The sequence below is a fragment of the Tupaia chinensis genome, unplaced genomic scaffold (genome assembly GCF_000334495.1).
Source record: "Tupaia chinensis unplaced genomic scaffold, TupChi_1.0 Scaffold000052_1, whole genome shotgun sequence".
Classification (NCBI taxonomy): domain Eukaryota; kingdom Metazoa; phylum Chordata; class Mammalia; order Scandentia; family Tupaiidae; genus Tupaia; species Tupaia belangeri.
This window is the reverse complement of record NW_006159510.1, coordinates 5592694-5607843: the sequence shown is the minus strand read 5'-3', so window position 1 is coordinate 5607843 and position 15150 is coordinate 5592694. Positions and strand designations below refer to the sequence as shown.

Here is a 15150-nt window from a genome sequence, read left to right as displayed (position 1 = left end):
GGGCTGTTGCTGAGAAGCAGGTGATTTTCCAGTTCTTGAGCCTTGAAAATGTCCTCCTGCCGAGCTGGAGCTGTGAGTCTTCTCCCCATTGCTAGTGTTCCAAGTTTCCTTCGTGAGGCCGCCTGGCCTTTCTGCTGTTTTTCCTTTTATTCTGCTGGAAAGTTGGACAATTTAACCAGGAAGGTTCTATCTTTCAGTTCAGGCTAAGTTTCATTTTTTCCTCTTTATTACTACCAGGTCGTTGGAAAAGTCATGATACATTTTTGCCTAGAAAGACATAGAAATGTCATGGCTTTCCTGATGACCCAGTACCCATTTCCTCACGGTGGTGTTCTCTGCTGAGTGTCTCCTTGCAGGGAACGTTGAACCTCCTGAACTGAGCCGCTAATTCGTTTCCTTTGTACTCCTTTCTTCCAGCCTCCAGTCTCTCCTGTAGTTCTCTGGGAGACGTCCTCAATTTCATCTTCTGTTTCTTCTGTTGAGTTTTTTTTTTTTTTTGAGAGGTTTTTGCTATAGGGCACATGTGCTCACCAGAGAGAGACAGAGACAGAAAGACAGAAAGCAAGAAATCACCCCTGGGGGGATGGCCACGCCACAATCCCTTCTTCTCCATTCTCCTCTCGGGATCTTGGGCACGCACGCACACTTACCTGGCGTGAGTTTAAGCCACTGGGTCTGGGACTCGAACTGTGGTCGACTATGTGGGAGTTCAGCGACATAGCCATTACGCTAACTGCTGGTCCCTCTGTTGAGTTTTTTAAACCTCCTGCACCGAATACCCGTGGGTGAGAGCCCCCCACTCCCTTGTTCTCACCTTGTCCGTACTCTCCCCAGCCTTCCCGCGGGTCCGTCCTCGCCTCTCTGCTGGCCTTGGTGACATCTCCACCATCTGAGTGAGTGCGGGTCAAGCTGTGCTACTTCCTGTTGTTTCGTGTCTCTTAAGCTTGGACTCTCTTCACATGCCTGACAATCATGTCTGTGTCGTGGTCTTGTTTGTGATGAATTTACGTGTTTCTTGTGTGTCTTCTCACTGCTCCTCAAGCCCAGATGACGAAGATGGATCCTCTTCTATTGGGTCTTCACCATGCTCCCAGCCTGGCACATAGCAGGTGCTCAAGAAATCTTTGTTGAATGAATGGGCGAATGAATGTGGGGCCTTGGGCTGTGGGTGGGGCAGTGATGGCCCCTCCGAGTCTGATTTCTTGGGACTCTTAAGAAAGTGACAACATGACCCCCAGCCCGAGGGTAGGGTACCTGCACTCCTCATTCCCCCCGGGGCCACCTGAAACAAGCTCAGACGTACCTCTGGAAGGCAGGGACAGCCTGAGCTGCTATTGCTGGCACTGGGACCTTGGCTCAGCCTCTGGCCCTCCCACGGTGTGGGTGTGGGATGGAGAGGAAGCTGATGCTCAGGGCCGGCCCTCACCTCTGCAACCTCCTCCCACTACACTTTGCTGCTAGGAGCCCACTGGGGGAGATGAGGGAGCCCAGGGGGGTGCTGGCGGGCCATCAGAGTCTGCTAGCTGGGAGAAAAAGGTGAAAGAGGACAGCTGAGGAAGCCGGCCTGGGGATGTTGTGGAGTTCGAGTTCCTGGACTTGCTGGTAGATTGGTAGGCCGGAGCCCTCGCTAAGAGCCTATCTGTTGGGCCTATGACAGGAAGAGGGGAAGGCAGGCTTTCTGGGGTCACTTTGTTGCATTGCCCTTTGTTTCCTTTGGAGATCAATATCTGAAGTCGTTTGGCTGATCTGGTTGTGCAAGGAGCCCGCCTTATCCTGCCCTGGGGGAGTAGCGGCTCTAAGTGGGGCCTCTGTGCCCCTTCCAGGCCCAGGGGTTTCCAGCACTAGCTTTGCCTTTCTAGGAACCTAAATGGACTTGTGGGCTGAGGGACTCCCCTCCGTTCAAACCTCAGTCTCTCCATCCATAAATTGAGAAAAGCAGAATTGACCTCGCGAGGTTGCGTTAGAGACCAGTAACGAAATAGGCTGACTGCTTTGACCAGGCCTGGAGACCACAGAATGATCACTGACCTGCAGCTGAGCATCCTTGGGGCAGTGGTGACCAGGTGAGCACTCAGAGGATGACAGGGGAGGAAACACAGGTGTTTGAAAGGGGAGCCCATGGCTGTCATGGTGTGTATGACTTCTGGAGTTCTCTATTCCAGGGATTCTGATGCTTCGACCTTGGGGACCGTGGCGAGCTCTCAGGCGGCAAGCTCTTTTTGGAGCCTGGCTCCCTTGAGGGCATGGCCCTGTGTCCTGCCCAGCATGGCACCAATGGGAGACTCTATGGGAGGAGCCAGGGAGCCTCCCAGGCAGGGCTCACCAGCGCGGGGTTCAGGCCTTGCGAAGAGGCGTTGGAAGCAGACTGGCATTTCTCAAGCCACCCTGGGCTCAGCGCAGCCCTTGTGCCTGCTGCCCCTGAGATCTAGGAGTCACCATTCCAGCTCCTGTGGGGAAAGCAGTGTGTGCACACCAGCCAGGGCTGTGCAGATAGGCACCCTCCTTCAGGGCTCTCCACCTAGTCGTCTGAGAGCCAGCTGAGTAAGGAACGAGAGGGTCAGGCGGCTGCTCTCTTCCGCCCACACCACTCCTCATCTTTGGAGGGCTCAGCCCTACCCTGCCTGTCCAACTCAGGCTGCAAGCCACCCCCAGGCACTGCAGGAGCTGGGGCCTAGGCCACACCTGCTCTGCAAAGTGCTTTTTTGGAGAGCGGATGGGCAGGCAGCATGGCACCAGGGTGAGGGACCCATCCCAATGAGGCCGGCAGTATACATTTGCCGTATCTTTATTGCACTTTTACCACATTGCAAACTATTCCACAAAAATGCTGCAAAGGTGGACCTGCTGTGCACACAGCAGACCCTGTAGGATGTATTTACACCAATGTCCAGAGCAGTCGGAGGACGTGCGGCACCCCTGCCCGGCGACGGACACACAGAATATCTGGTCATTCATATCCTTCCAAGAGCCATGTTCAAGCCTTTGTCTGTAAGCCGACATACAGGCCAGGATGTCCCCAGAGAGCGTCCTCCTGTCTTCAGATGAGACTCTCAGTCCTGTAAATGCTGAGGCCCCAGGAAGGGGGAAAAATAGTTTTTATTTTAAATTAGGTCCAGAGCACGAGAGCACTTAACGGGTGAACCAGGCCGAGAGGGGCCCCACGGAAGCAGTGGGGAGCACGGTCCTCGCGTTGACTCGGTGGGTGGTCTGTGGTCTGTGTATGTGTCTCTCTATTTACATACAGATATATAAATACAAAATAGTAAATAAAGGCTTCCTTTTCTTACAAAAAGGATGAAATGCCTCTGCCTCGTCCGTGAGCATAAAGCGTTTCCTTTCCAGCCTTTTCTGGTCTCCGGAACTAACAGAGGGTGTCCTAGTAGAGCCACCACCGTGGAACTGCGGTTCACCGAGGCGGGGACAACCCGTCCTGACTCTGAATTCACTGAATTCACGACGTGGCGCGTGCGAGGCTCCTCCTCCTTCCTCGCGGGCAGAGTGGGCTGCCGGGAGGGCACTACCTCTCGGTGGCGGCTCTGTGCTCAGTGTCCAGGTCGTCCTCCACCACGCTGCGGAGCCCGTCCTTCTCAATGCAGTCCCGGATGGCCTGCAGCACGATGCGGAGCCGCCGGTCCAGGGCCTCCAGGTGTGGCCGGAACAGGATGGGCGCCACCTTGTCCCGCTGCAGAGACTCGGCCATCAGCAGGCTCAGCTTGTACTCCTCCTTGGCCAGGAGCTGCAGCCGCAGGTAGGTAGACTTCCTGATCCTGGAGGGAGAGGGAGAGACAGGCCGGGTCTCTGCATGAGAGAGTTGAAAACCAGGGCAGGGCAGCATTGTGGCTGCTGAGGTGGTGAAGACTCAGACGGAGAGGAATGGGGGGAGAGAGAGGTCCGAGGTCATATCCTCCCAGCTGCTGAGCCTTGTGACCCTGGGAAGATCCCTAACCTGCTCAGGCTCTTCTCATCTGCATAACGGAGGAGGGCCCTGCCTTTCAGGGACAGGGTGGCAGGTATAAGGCCCCAGTGAGGAGGAGAGCCCCTCACCTAGGACACCTTCCCCGACTGGGCTCGGCACATCTGTGTGGGCCGGTAGATTCTGAGATGCTTCCTTGGAGACTCCAAACTAATGACCTCAAGCCTGTGTTTGACACCAACCACAAAACGGGGAAGAGACCCGGAGAAGATGGCAGAGGGAAGGATCTTTATGTCCAAGCCGGTAATCTGCTCTGGACCTCCATGGCTTCCTCTGTAAAGTGGGCTGTTCTGGTGGCAAGGAGACAAGTCCTGTGATGGGCTTTGGGCCCCTAGATCTCAAACTGGACAGGCGAGAGGGCAGTGGACAGGAAGAGGCACGTGAGCTGCTGTGCAGTGGGGGTGAGAGTGTGGGTCGAATTTGGGGCTGTGGACGCCCAACTGCTCTTGGTGTTACAGCCAGGGTGGGGGCGGGAAGGTTCTGGCCTAATCCATCTCCTGCTTGGTGATGGGGCGGGGCTCGCGGGCAAGGGAGAGAGGAGAGGAGCCAGGTTCCTTCGGCAGAGGTGAGGCGTACCTGCAGCACTGCTGTAAAGGCACCAGAATGGAAAGCTCGTCGTGCGAGTACTTCCCAAACCTGCCAGAGAAAAGCGGAAACGTCAGGGGCCACGTGCAGAAGTGCCTCTCTGGCTGCTGGGCTGCAGAGGCCGGGCAGGGTGTTCAGCCCCAGCTTGGACCCAGACTCAGATGCGGGGGCCAGCCATCGTCAGGGCCATGAAGGGTCCCAAGCAGCTGTGCAGAGCTGGCACAGGGGAGGGTCAGCCTGTGCTCTTACTGGAGCACACATGACCCCCACGCATACGTGACTCGGGTGCCCAAAGCCGAGTCTCTAAGGCACCTGGGCACCGGCAGCTTTCATCTGTTTGGACTGGACACTCTCCTGCCCGAATTACTCACTTCCCGGTGTTGTTAATCAGGGGTCACCTCTTACGGTTGACCAGGGTTTGCTGACAGGCCAGCCATGGCTGCAAGCAGGGCATGGGAACAGACTGTCCCCGGCCAGCTGGCTCAGGCCCTGCGTGGGGGCGGAGGCCCCATCTGCTCATCAAGGCTCTGCTCTTCCTGGCTAGCAGCCTCTCTGGGCCTCAGTTTCCCCGAGGTAACAAGAAATACAATAGATATCGATATCCCCCAGAGGGTGACTGTGAGAATGCCAAGAAACGACTCCCATCATAAACCCAGCACGCCGCAGCGGTTCCACTCCTGGGGACAGCCCGTCTCCCTGATGATGGGCGCCCTGTAGTCACCCCTGGAGGAAGGCCTGCACCGGCACCCTCCGTCTCCCACAGAGAGGGGCCCTTGTGGAGGGCCGTATCCTTCCTGGGTCTCGGCTGGGCGCCAGGCGGGTGGGTGGGGGAGGGCCTGCCCCTCTGGGCCCACAGGAGTAAGAACAGACGCACCCTCTTCCGTTGTCTAAGTGGATAATAAACGTTTCATTTCCAAACTTCTCAAAAGTCTCATAGTGGTGGCGGTCCATGTTTCCTGTGGAGACAAACAAAAATAGCTCCTGCTCGCCACAGGCCTGGCGGTGGAGTACGGAGGCTCTGCCCTCTACAGAGCAGCATCTTCCCTCCCTCTCCTGGGCAGCCATGACCGAGTTAGAGTGAACTCTGGCTCTCCCCATACCTCTGGGGCTGGGGCTTCACCAGCACCTCCACCATGGCGCTCTGGGCATTGCCCGGTCGGTGAAGGTGGGCAGGACCTGGGACCTACACTGTGTGGCCACATGGCCTGCCAGACGTACCCATGAGGAAATCGAACAAGGTCATGTCCATGATGTCTAGGACCCGGTGGCCACTGTCATAGGGCGGCGTCTGCTTTACTTCCTCGCAGTAGTCAGGGTCCACTTCCCACCTGCAGGGGAGCCAGTGTAAGAAAGACCGTGCCCCTTCCCTGTACAGCAGGCAGACCCAAGGCAAATTCTGGGGGTGCCCAGCTTGGCACAGCGGAGGTGGTGGATTTATACTGCAGCAAGGAGGACTTGAACTAGAGAACAAACTGTCTGCAGATGGACCCAGCATTTTATGAGGCTGTATTAATAGGGGTATAGGGCTGGGAGGTGATCAAGCCACTGTACCTACCCTAGACTGACCATGTGTGGAGGCTACCATCACTTCTGGGTACCATTTTGGAGAGTGACTGCTAAGGATCATTGTTATGGCTGGACATCACACTCACAAAAACATCTTGGTGGCTGAAATAACAGGGGAGGTTCTCCTATATGAAGGATAAGAGGGGGAGTGGACGCTGAGTTCAAAAGCTGACAGGTTGTGTTTTTTGTTTGGTTGGTTGATACATTTTTTAAGAGAGATTTGTGCTATAGGGCACATGCACTCACCAGAGAGACAGAGAGAGACAGAGAGACAGAAAGAAATCACCCCCTAGGGGGGATGGCCACATCGCAATCCCTTCTCCTCCATTCTCCTCCTGGGATTCTGGGCACGTGCACACACATGCCCCAGTATGAGGTTCAAGCTGCTGGGTCTAGGACTCGAACTGTGGTGGACTACATGGGAGTTCAGCAACGTAACCATTATGCCATCTGCTGGTCCCAACAGGTTATGTTTTAAGGAACCCTAGCAGTGTACTAGCACCACTGGGCAGGAGGATGCCTCTAATTCTCAAAATGAGGAAGCCCTTAGGTTAGCTCAGCACACAGGCCGGTAGTAGCAGAGCTGGGTTTGCGCCCCCTCCCGGCATCTCTTACTGGCCCTGTGACCACTGATGACCTGATACCCCTCCCAGGTCCATTTCTCAGCTGCCAATTGGACAGAAGCTGGTCTCCCTGAGTCCCCCTGAGAGTCAGCATAAGGTGGGTGCTGATCTGGCCCAGTATCTGCTCCCACTCACTCTGCCTTCTTGCGCTTGTGGTAGGAGCGCCGCCAGGGGTTCCGCCATGTCTTCCTCTTGGCCAGCGACAGGTCTGGAAGGAAGGCTGCCAGTGACCCTTCAATTTGATCTGGCTTCCCGCACAGAGCATGCTCCGTGGAGCAGTAGTAGGAGCACTCCCCGTAGAAGCAGATGTTGTTGGCTGATGAGAGAGGACCAGATGGCCGGTTACCTGGAGCCACTCAGAGCAAGTCCCCTAATGAGGTCCCCTCCTTGGAATTTCAGTCCCTGCCAGCCCCGTCCACACACTTCATCCCACGATCCTCCCAGGGCTTTGCTGGCCTCCACTTGGTGCTTCTCAGGGGCAGGACTCACATCAACCCAACCAACCACCTCTGACCTCCACATTGTAGAAAACAGAGCCCCATGGAACTGACCTCTCAAGGCCACTGGGTCAGAGCTAGAACTTGAACTACCTTCTTTCTACTCACTCTAAATGAAGAACATCTACAACTCAGTAATCAAAAGACAAAAATAACCCAATTAATAAATGGGCAAAGGTCTGGGATGCACATTTCTCCAAAGAAAACACACAAATGGCCAACAAGCTCGTGAAAAGGTCACCAGGGAAATGCAAATCAAATCCATATGAGACAATGCCTCCCTACTTAATAGGATGGTTTTGAGCAAAAGACCAGATAATAGCAAGTGTTGACAAGGATATGGAGAAACTGGAACCTTTATCCACTGCTGGTCAGAATGTAAAATGGCACAGCCACTGTGGAAAACCTTCTGACAGTTCCTCAAATTGTTAAACATATAGTTACCATGTGACCCAGCAATTCTACTCCTAGGTATATACCCAACAAAAATGGAAACATATTTCCACACAAAAACTCATACCCGAATGCCATAGCAGCACCACTCACAATAGCTACAATTAAAAATAAATAAATAAATAAATAAACATCCTAAGTGTCCATCAACAGATGACTGGAAAAACAAAATGCAGTATATCTACACACTGGACTACTATTCGACCACAAAATATCACACATGGTGGGAACCAACAGTTAGCGTAATGGCTATGTCGCTGGACTCCCACGTAGTCGACCGCGGTTCGCATCCCGGACCCGGTGGCTTAAGACTCTTGGGCTGTTGTGTGTGTGTGCCCAAGATCCCAAGAGGAGAATGGAGGAGAAGGGATTGTGGCGTGACCATCCCCCCTGGGGGGTGATTTCTTGCTTTCTGTCTCTATGCCTCTCTCTATCTGTCTGGCGAGCGCACGCGCCCTGTAGCGAAAACCTCTCCAAAAAAAAAAAAATCGCACATGGTGTAAGAAGCCAGAAGCAAAAGGTCACACATTGTGTGATTCCATTTCCATGAAATGTCAGGAGGAGGCAAACCTAGAGAGACAGAAAGCAGATGAGTGGTTGCAGGGAGCTGGGAGGAGAGGAGAGTTCCCAGCGACTGCTAACAGGTATGGGGTTTCTTTGGGAGTGAAGAAAACATCCTGGATTGGATAGTGGTGATGGCTGCACCACACTGTAGAAATGCTAAAAATCCACTGATTTGTACTCTTTACAATGGTGAATTTTATGGTACGTGAATTATATCTCAATAAAAAGGTATAATCTTGGATATGCATGCCCTGTGCCCTGGTCAGCAAGCATCTGTGGCTCACTAGTTACTGCTGGAGACCTTGACTGACTTCAGGCTTGAAGGACAGCTCTATTGATAGGTTTATTTACGGACTTAATCCATATTTTCACATTCTATTTGTTTAGTAGAAAAACCCTTAAAAGCCTGGAGTTGTAGAAGCAAGGCAAGGAAGCAGTCTTTGGTGAAGCCAGAGCCCTGAACCTTGCTCACATTTCCTTCCCCTTCATGTGCACAGCCGATGTCCCAGATAAGGCCTCCCCCATGAGCCACAGGGCCAGGCTGAGATTCCCAGGACCTTTCCAGAGCTCCTGGAGCCTTCAGGCCACAGGATTAAACTCCCTGTTGAATTATTATAGAGTGCGGGCTTGGCCCAATAGGTGGCGTGATGGTTAAAGTTCGAGTCCTGAACCTGACTGCTTGCTTTCTCACTTTCCTTCTCTCTCTCTCTCTCTCTCTCTTTCTCTCTCATGAGCACATGTGCCCTATGGCAAAATTTAAAGCAATAATAATAAATGCAATTAAATAAATAAATAATTCTTACAAAAGCAAGCAAGCAAGCAAGCAGGCTCACAGGATGTGCAGCCACTCCAGGCTGGCACATTCTCAAAGTAAGCTGAGGTCCAGAGAGGGGAGGGGCGGTCAGCACAGGTCCCCCTGGTCCCCATTCCCACCGCACCCCCTGGGTACCCAGCCTGGCTCTGGTTGACCCCAGTCTGGTCGTCTGCCTCTGCTCCTCCCTCCCCTCCCCTCCTCACACCAGAGCCTGCGAGGGATAATGACTATAAGGAATGATCAAAGGAAGATCTGCCTGCACCTGCCTGCGTGGTGATAGTTTAATCAACAGCCACGGTCAGACAATGCAGCCGCAGGGGAGGCAAAAGCTCCATTTCCAGGGGAAATCTTTATCCGATCTCCCATTGGCTGGAGCCATGAAATTCGTTCACTATAATAGCCTCCCTGTCCTCACCTAAGCTGTCTGAGATGGTATCACGTTAAAGAAGAAAGGTATTTCACGGCTCACTGCTTTGTCCTCATCAGAGATCCCAATCTGGTTTTAAAGGGACATCCGGGTTGGGGCTGGGGTTGGGATTGGAAGGGAGGCTCTGAAAGCCAATGGTCTCTTTCCAGGTGACCTCAGGTTAGGCTCTGCACCTCTCTGTGCCTCTGCTCTCTCACCTGTGAAGTTTTGTGGAGGAGGAGGTGCAGTCACAGCAGTGCCTGCATCATGGCTGAGTATTAAACAAGGCCCCGAGTGAGGCCGGCAGAGGTGAGCTATTAATATGGAGGAAGGTTACTTTTGAGGAGAAGGAAACATGAATCCTTTTTCATTTTGGTAATACTGAGACAGACAACTGGGAGAAAGCCAGGGTCCCAGCCTCCCCAGGTTCCCAGGGACCACCTCCACCACTCACCTAGAAAAGGGCCCTGGTCAGTAACCTGCAGTGGGAGGGGAACCTGGTCTCCAGTTGGAGCTGGCAAAGGTCTGGCTTTCTGCAGGGACCAAGGTCCCTTCATGCAGAGGGTCTACAAACAGTCCTACCTCTGAGTGTTTCAGGAGTTAATCCAGCAGAAAGGTGAGTCTCACAGGAAGAATATTTGTCACTGGAGAGCTCTAAATGTGGTGACTGTGTCACAAAATGCTGTGAAAGTCACTGGGCCATGCTGCTATTTAGGGGTGGCAGCCCTAGACATTGGCTGAGGACCACCTTTGGAAGCCCCTCTCTCCCTCAAAGGGTATGTAAACTGGGCATAAAGTGAACAGATTCCCAATGACCACCCAGCCAAGCCAAGCCAATGTAACAGGGAAAAGAACCAATTTAACAATGGGCAAAGCCAGTCTCTGCTGTGGGGAGCATGGCTGCCAGGGCCTAGAGGCTTCAGGGGCTGCTCACATGCAGTCCGTTCTGGGGGAGCCCTGGATAGGGGCACTCACCTCGCAGAAAGTCCTGGAGCCTTGCACAGATGATCTATGCACCTTTCGGGTTGTATGGGACATGTTGATAGAAAGTAACAGAAAAAGTAAAGGAGTGTGTTTGCTGAGTGTTTGGGTTCTGACCCTGGTCCTGTCTCTAGGAGAGCTGTGTGGCATTGGGGCACTGAATTGCCCTCTCTGAAGGTCACTTCCAGAATCCCAACACCATGCAGAGGGCAAGAGCTATAGCATAAGGCCTGTCTGGGGCTCACAGAAGGGCTCCAGCTCAACCTGGCTTCTTTCTCCCCAACCCAAGTCACCCATCTTCCTACTAATCACTGGCCCAGTGCTGAGAACAGCCTGGAAGGTCACCTTCACCTCTCATCCCACTGGCTGGGTAGACTTTCCCTTCTTTAGTCATCAGGAGAGTGACTGAGGCCCAGGGCAAGAGGGCTCTCTGCAGTGCACGTGCAGCTGGTCCTAGAGGAGCTTGCACAGGGCTAAGTGTGCTCTGCTCTCCAGCGATGCATCCATGGCTGTTCTGGCATTGGGCTGGGTGAGAAGTGCAAGCAAAGCTAAAACAATACAAATGATCCGAACAGGTCTCATTTTCTAAAATGAGATCAAAGCTGGCTCCCAAGCCCCTGGTGCTTCAGAGAAAACCAAACATTCCCAAAGGCTTTCAGAAGAAATCTGGCCGACAGAGCAGAGAGATGGAGTGGAGACAGTCGGGGTCGAGGAGGATGTGCTCAGAAGTAACCAGTGAAGCTGGCAGCTCCGGCCCGTCTGCGCAGAGATTTTAAGAGCAGGGATCACCCAGGTGAGCCTGAGCCAAGCTCACTTCCCGGACGGCCAAGGAAGACTCTTGGGATTTTATGGGAGTTGATTGATTGACCTGAGTCTAGCCTAGAGGATGCAGTCAAGAACTAGAAAGTGGGAATGGGAGGTGGGTCTGCCAAGACAGCACCAGAGCGACAGCTCAGCTCAGGTGTGAGGGAAGAGAGTTCAGTGGTGACCAAGTGGCAGTCATTAGCAGTATCACGATGGGAGCTCATAGAACACACGGGGCCACTGCAGCACCTAACTGCTGAAGACAGGAGCTCCTAACATCCACCACAATGAGACCTGGGAGTGCCTTAGCTGGCCTGCCTGGACTAATAATCAGCTCAGTCTTTTGTTTGTAAAAAAAACACAAAACAGGGATCAGCAGATGGTGTAATGGCTACATTGCTAGACTCCCACATGGCCGACTGTGGTTCAAGTCCTGGACCCAGCAGCTTCAAACGCACACCGGGCACATGTGTGTGCATGCCCAAAATCCTGAGAGGAGAATGGAGAAGAGACTGTGGCATGACCACGCCCCCTGGGGGATGATTTCCTCATTTTCTGTCTCTTTCTCTGGTGAGCACAGGAGCCCTAGAGCAAAATCTCTCTAGCCCAAACCAGGGCTGCCATCTCTAGGATGCTGGTGGCCTTGTGAGCGACTTGTTAGTCATTAGAAGGGCTGCCATGGAGTCAGTCCCCTTTGTGTCCCAAGACATAAAACTCAATAAAGAAACTTCTAGGTTTGTTCTGTTTCCTGAGTTTGTTCTTTCTTTCTTTCTTTCTTTCTTTCTTTCTTTCTTTCTTTCTTTCTTTCTTGAGGTTTTTGCTATAGGATGTGTGTGCTCACCAGAGAGACAAAGAAGAAACAGAGAAACAGAAAGTGAGAAATTACTCCCCAAGGGAGATGGCCATGCCACAAAGCCACCAGGCCTGGGAATCAAATCGCGGTCGACCATGTGGGAGTCCAGCTACATAACCATTACACCATCTGCTGTTCCCTGTTTCCTGAGTGTTCAAATCTCAGTTCTTTCATTTCATTTTGGGCAAATTACTTAATCCCAACTGCACAATGCCCACCGAGGCGAATGGATAAACTAAACACAGAACATCCATCCAACAGTCTCCAATAGGACAGTACTCAGAAATAAGAAGAGGCAAAGTGTAGACACAACGTCACTGCATCTCTAAGTCATGCCGTTGAGCCCAAGAAGCCAAACGAACAAGCTGGAAGCCTCCAGTTACAATAAAACAGCATAGGCTGAAAGCAGAGGAAAGGCTGGCTCCAGAGGGGGATGGGGGAGACTTGGGGGGACTTGAGGAGACTTGGGGGCTGGGTTCTCATTCTCTGTATACAATGTGTAATTAAAACATATCAACCTATGCACTTCAGTATGTGCCATTTACTCAATAAAACCCTCCGTGATGGGAATGAGAAAGCAATCCACCCCCCCCAGGCCTGGCCTTAAGAACGAAATGAAGATTCAGACAGAAAGTTCCCAGAGCAAGGCCTGCCACCTGCATGTGCTCAGGGATGCTCCCCAGCTTGGACGGAGAGGTTCCTGGTGGCCACCGCACTGGCAGGAGGTAGGGAGCACAGTCCTATCCTGGCCCTGTGTGTGGGACTTCCTGACAGGGCCTCCCACTGCTCCTGCCCAGCCTGTCGAGGGGGAGCCATCTACCCCGGGTTCATCTGCAGGTGCTTAGCCCTGTGCTGCCACTGCCTGGATGCCAAGCCCATGTTTGGAAATCCAGAGAAGGGGGTCTGTTTGAAAATGCAAAGGATCTAGTCTAAGTTGGAAGAAGGTCAGTGATTGCAAAACTGGATTGTGGGCACCAGGGGATGAGAATAAGGATGCCATTCTCTTAATTTTCTGAACCTTTGAAGTCTGTCACACTAAGAATTGCAATAAAAGTTGTGAAAAGGAAAGGATGGGATGCAGCCAATGATCAACCAAGCACGTGGCAGTTCGGCCATCGTGGTGGTGTGTGGTGTATACAGATGAACATGAAGGTGACCAGTGGCTGTGGGCAGTGGGGGCAGGAGACACTGGCTGAATGGTGGCGTTGCCGGGGAAGCTGAGGTTGGAAAGGAAGAGTTCAGGGTCGACCTCCAAATCCCCAAGAGGCTGAGAGGAGCAGAAGCTCAGATGAGCCCCGTGGGATCCCAGGTCAGGAGGCAGGTTTCAGCCCTTTCTAAAGCAGGACCTCTCTAACAGCTCATGGTGTCCAAACACAGGCCAAATTACCCGTGAGCTGAGGATCTCATGGTCACTGGGACTGTGTGAGCCGTGGACGTAAAGACTGGCTGAGAAGCTCTTAAAGGCCTTTCTAACACACAGGCTCTTATTCAGCCCCTTGGTTTCTAGTCAGGTGAGCCTGGCACTGACGGATCAGGGAACAGGAAACATTTTTTCTGCCTCTTTGGAATTTCTGCCCTACTTTTCTCTTATTAATAGGGTCTGAAAGGAAGAAACCATTTGAGGACCTCAATGAGCACTGGCTGATGAAATGGAGCTTAATTAAATCACGGATTCATGGACCTCAGTTCTGACAAATTTATGAATGCAGTTAAGAAAAAGTGCAGAGTATATCGATCTGAAACATCTGCAAAAATGAGCTTTTAGGTCAGGCTTTTATATGCAGCAATCTTAAGGCACAGCTAACCAAGGGCCTTAATTGGATTTTATCTGCATGAGTTAAATAGAGAGGGGGAAAGAACATGGCCAAGGGATTCCTGCAGTGTGAGACACACAAGCAGAAGGTCTCTCTCCTCGGTGGGGCCCACACGTTGCCCTGCCCAGCATCACCTGGACCACTTATGCACCTTCAGGAAAGCGATGTACGTGACAAGGTCATGGAGAGGTGGGAGGGGCTTCTCCAGAGCTCAAGCTTAAGATGTACCACGTAGAGTCTTAAAGATATTTAAGCACTTCAGCACCCGAGCATGCATACACACACATGGATGCACATATTTTCACCTGATAAGCAGGGTTTTCTGTGCTAACCCTCAAGAGGCACTGGGGATTGGTGGAGCCACTGCTCATGGTCTAGCTGCTTAGTCGAGAAACGGGAGGCCACTTGGCCCCTGTCACTGTGCAAGGGTCCTGCTGAGGTGCTCTTACATCTAAGGAGGAGTTCTGAGAACAAGGTCTTCCCTACCTGGGCTATCTGGGGAAGGATTCTTGGAGAGGCTGACGGTTTCTCAGAGTGAGTTCCTTTTGCCTTTTGAAATAAGCAAAGGATAGGAATAGCCTCCCTGTCAGTGTAGGGGACTGGTTAAATTTTGGGCAGCTGTTCAATGTGCAGTGCTGATCAGTATCGGTGGGTGTAGACAGGTGCACCATACACCCCTAAGTGAAAAGAGCAGGCTGAAGAACAGTATTCTACAACCAAGTTCAAGGTCGCCCTGTGAGGGTGGGCCTCCTGTGCAAGGCTACCTGGAGAGATGAAGAAGGTACGCCACAGCTTCTTATCTCGTGTGACATCCCGGATCTCCTTAGTCATGTTGACCATCCTGCCAGCCACGGGGGGAACTCGGCGGAAGTCCAGGATCCTGGCAAGAAAGAGGCAGGAAAGGGGTCCTTACCTTCCATGGCTTGGTTTCAGCAATCCCCAGCAGCTGTGCAGTGATCACACTTCCCTCTGCCTTTGTTTAAACTCAACTTTAGGGCCTGGGACCCTCTGGGAGATTGTCAGGCTCAGGGCTGAAGCTGACAATGAATCACGTACTGGCATCGGCCTGCCAAGTGCCCAGATAACTAAAACATGCTCTCATTCCGGGGCTAAATTTGAAGCAAAATTAAATTAAATTAACCATGTTCAATGGAACTCTTCTGAACTGCACTGCCTGTGCTGCCCCTGCTTAATTAAACAGAGAATGCCGGGTGTCA

The 15150-nt window shown here is 52.5% G+C and overlaps 1 protein-coding gene across 1 annotated transcript in view; it reads right to left on the bottom strand.

Annotated features, from left to right (window-relative positions):
* Positions 1-2769: 2769 nt before the first annotated feature.
* The window catches only part of FAM20C (FAM20C golgi associated secretory pathway kinase), a 69327-nt gene continuing 56946 nt past the window's right edge, over positions 2770-15150 (bottom strand). Inside the window, exons 5-10 of the mRNA XM_006141356.3 lie at positions 14698-14813; positions 6883-7063; positions 5777-5886; positions 5433-5514; positions 4550-4609; positions 2770-3767 (exon numbers count right to left, since the gene is read on the bottom strand). Coding sequence (XP_006141418.1) covers positions 3518-3767; positions 4550-4609; positions 5433-5514; positions 5777-5886; positions 6883-7063; positions 14698-14813 — 799 coding nt within the window. The 3' untranslated portion in view covers positions 2770-3517. The remainder of the gene's footprint in view (positions 3768-4549; positions 4610-5432; positions 5515-5776; positions 5887-6882; positions 7064-14697; positions 14814-15150) is intronic.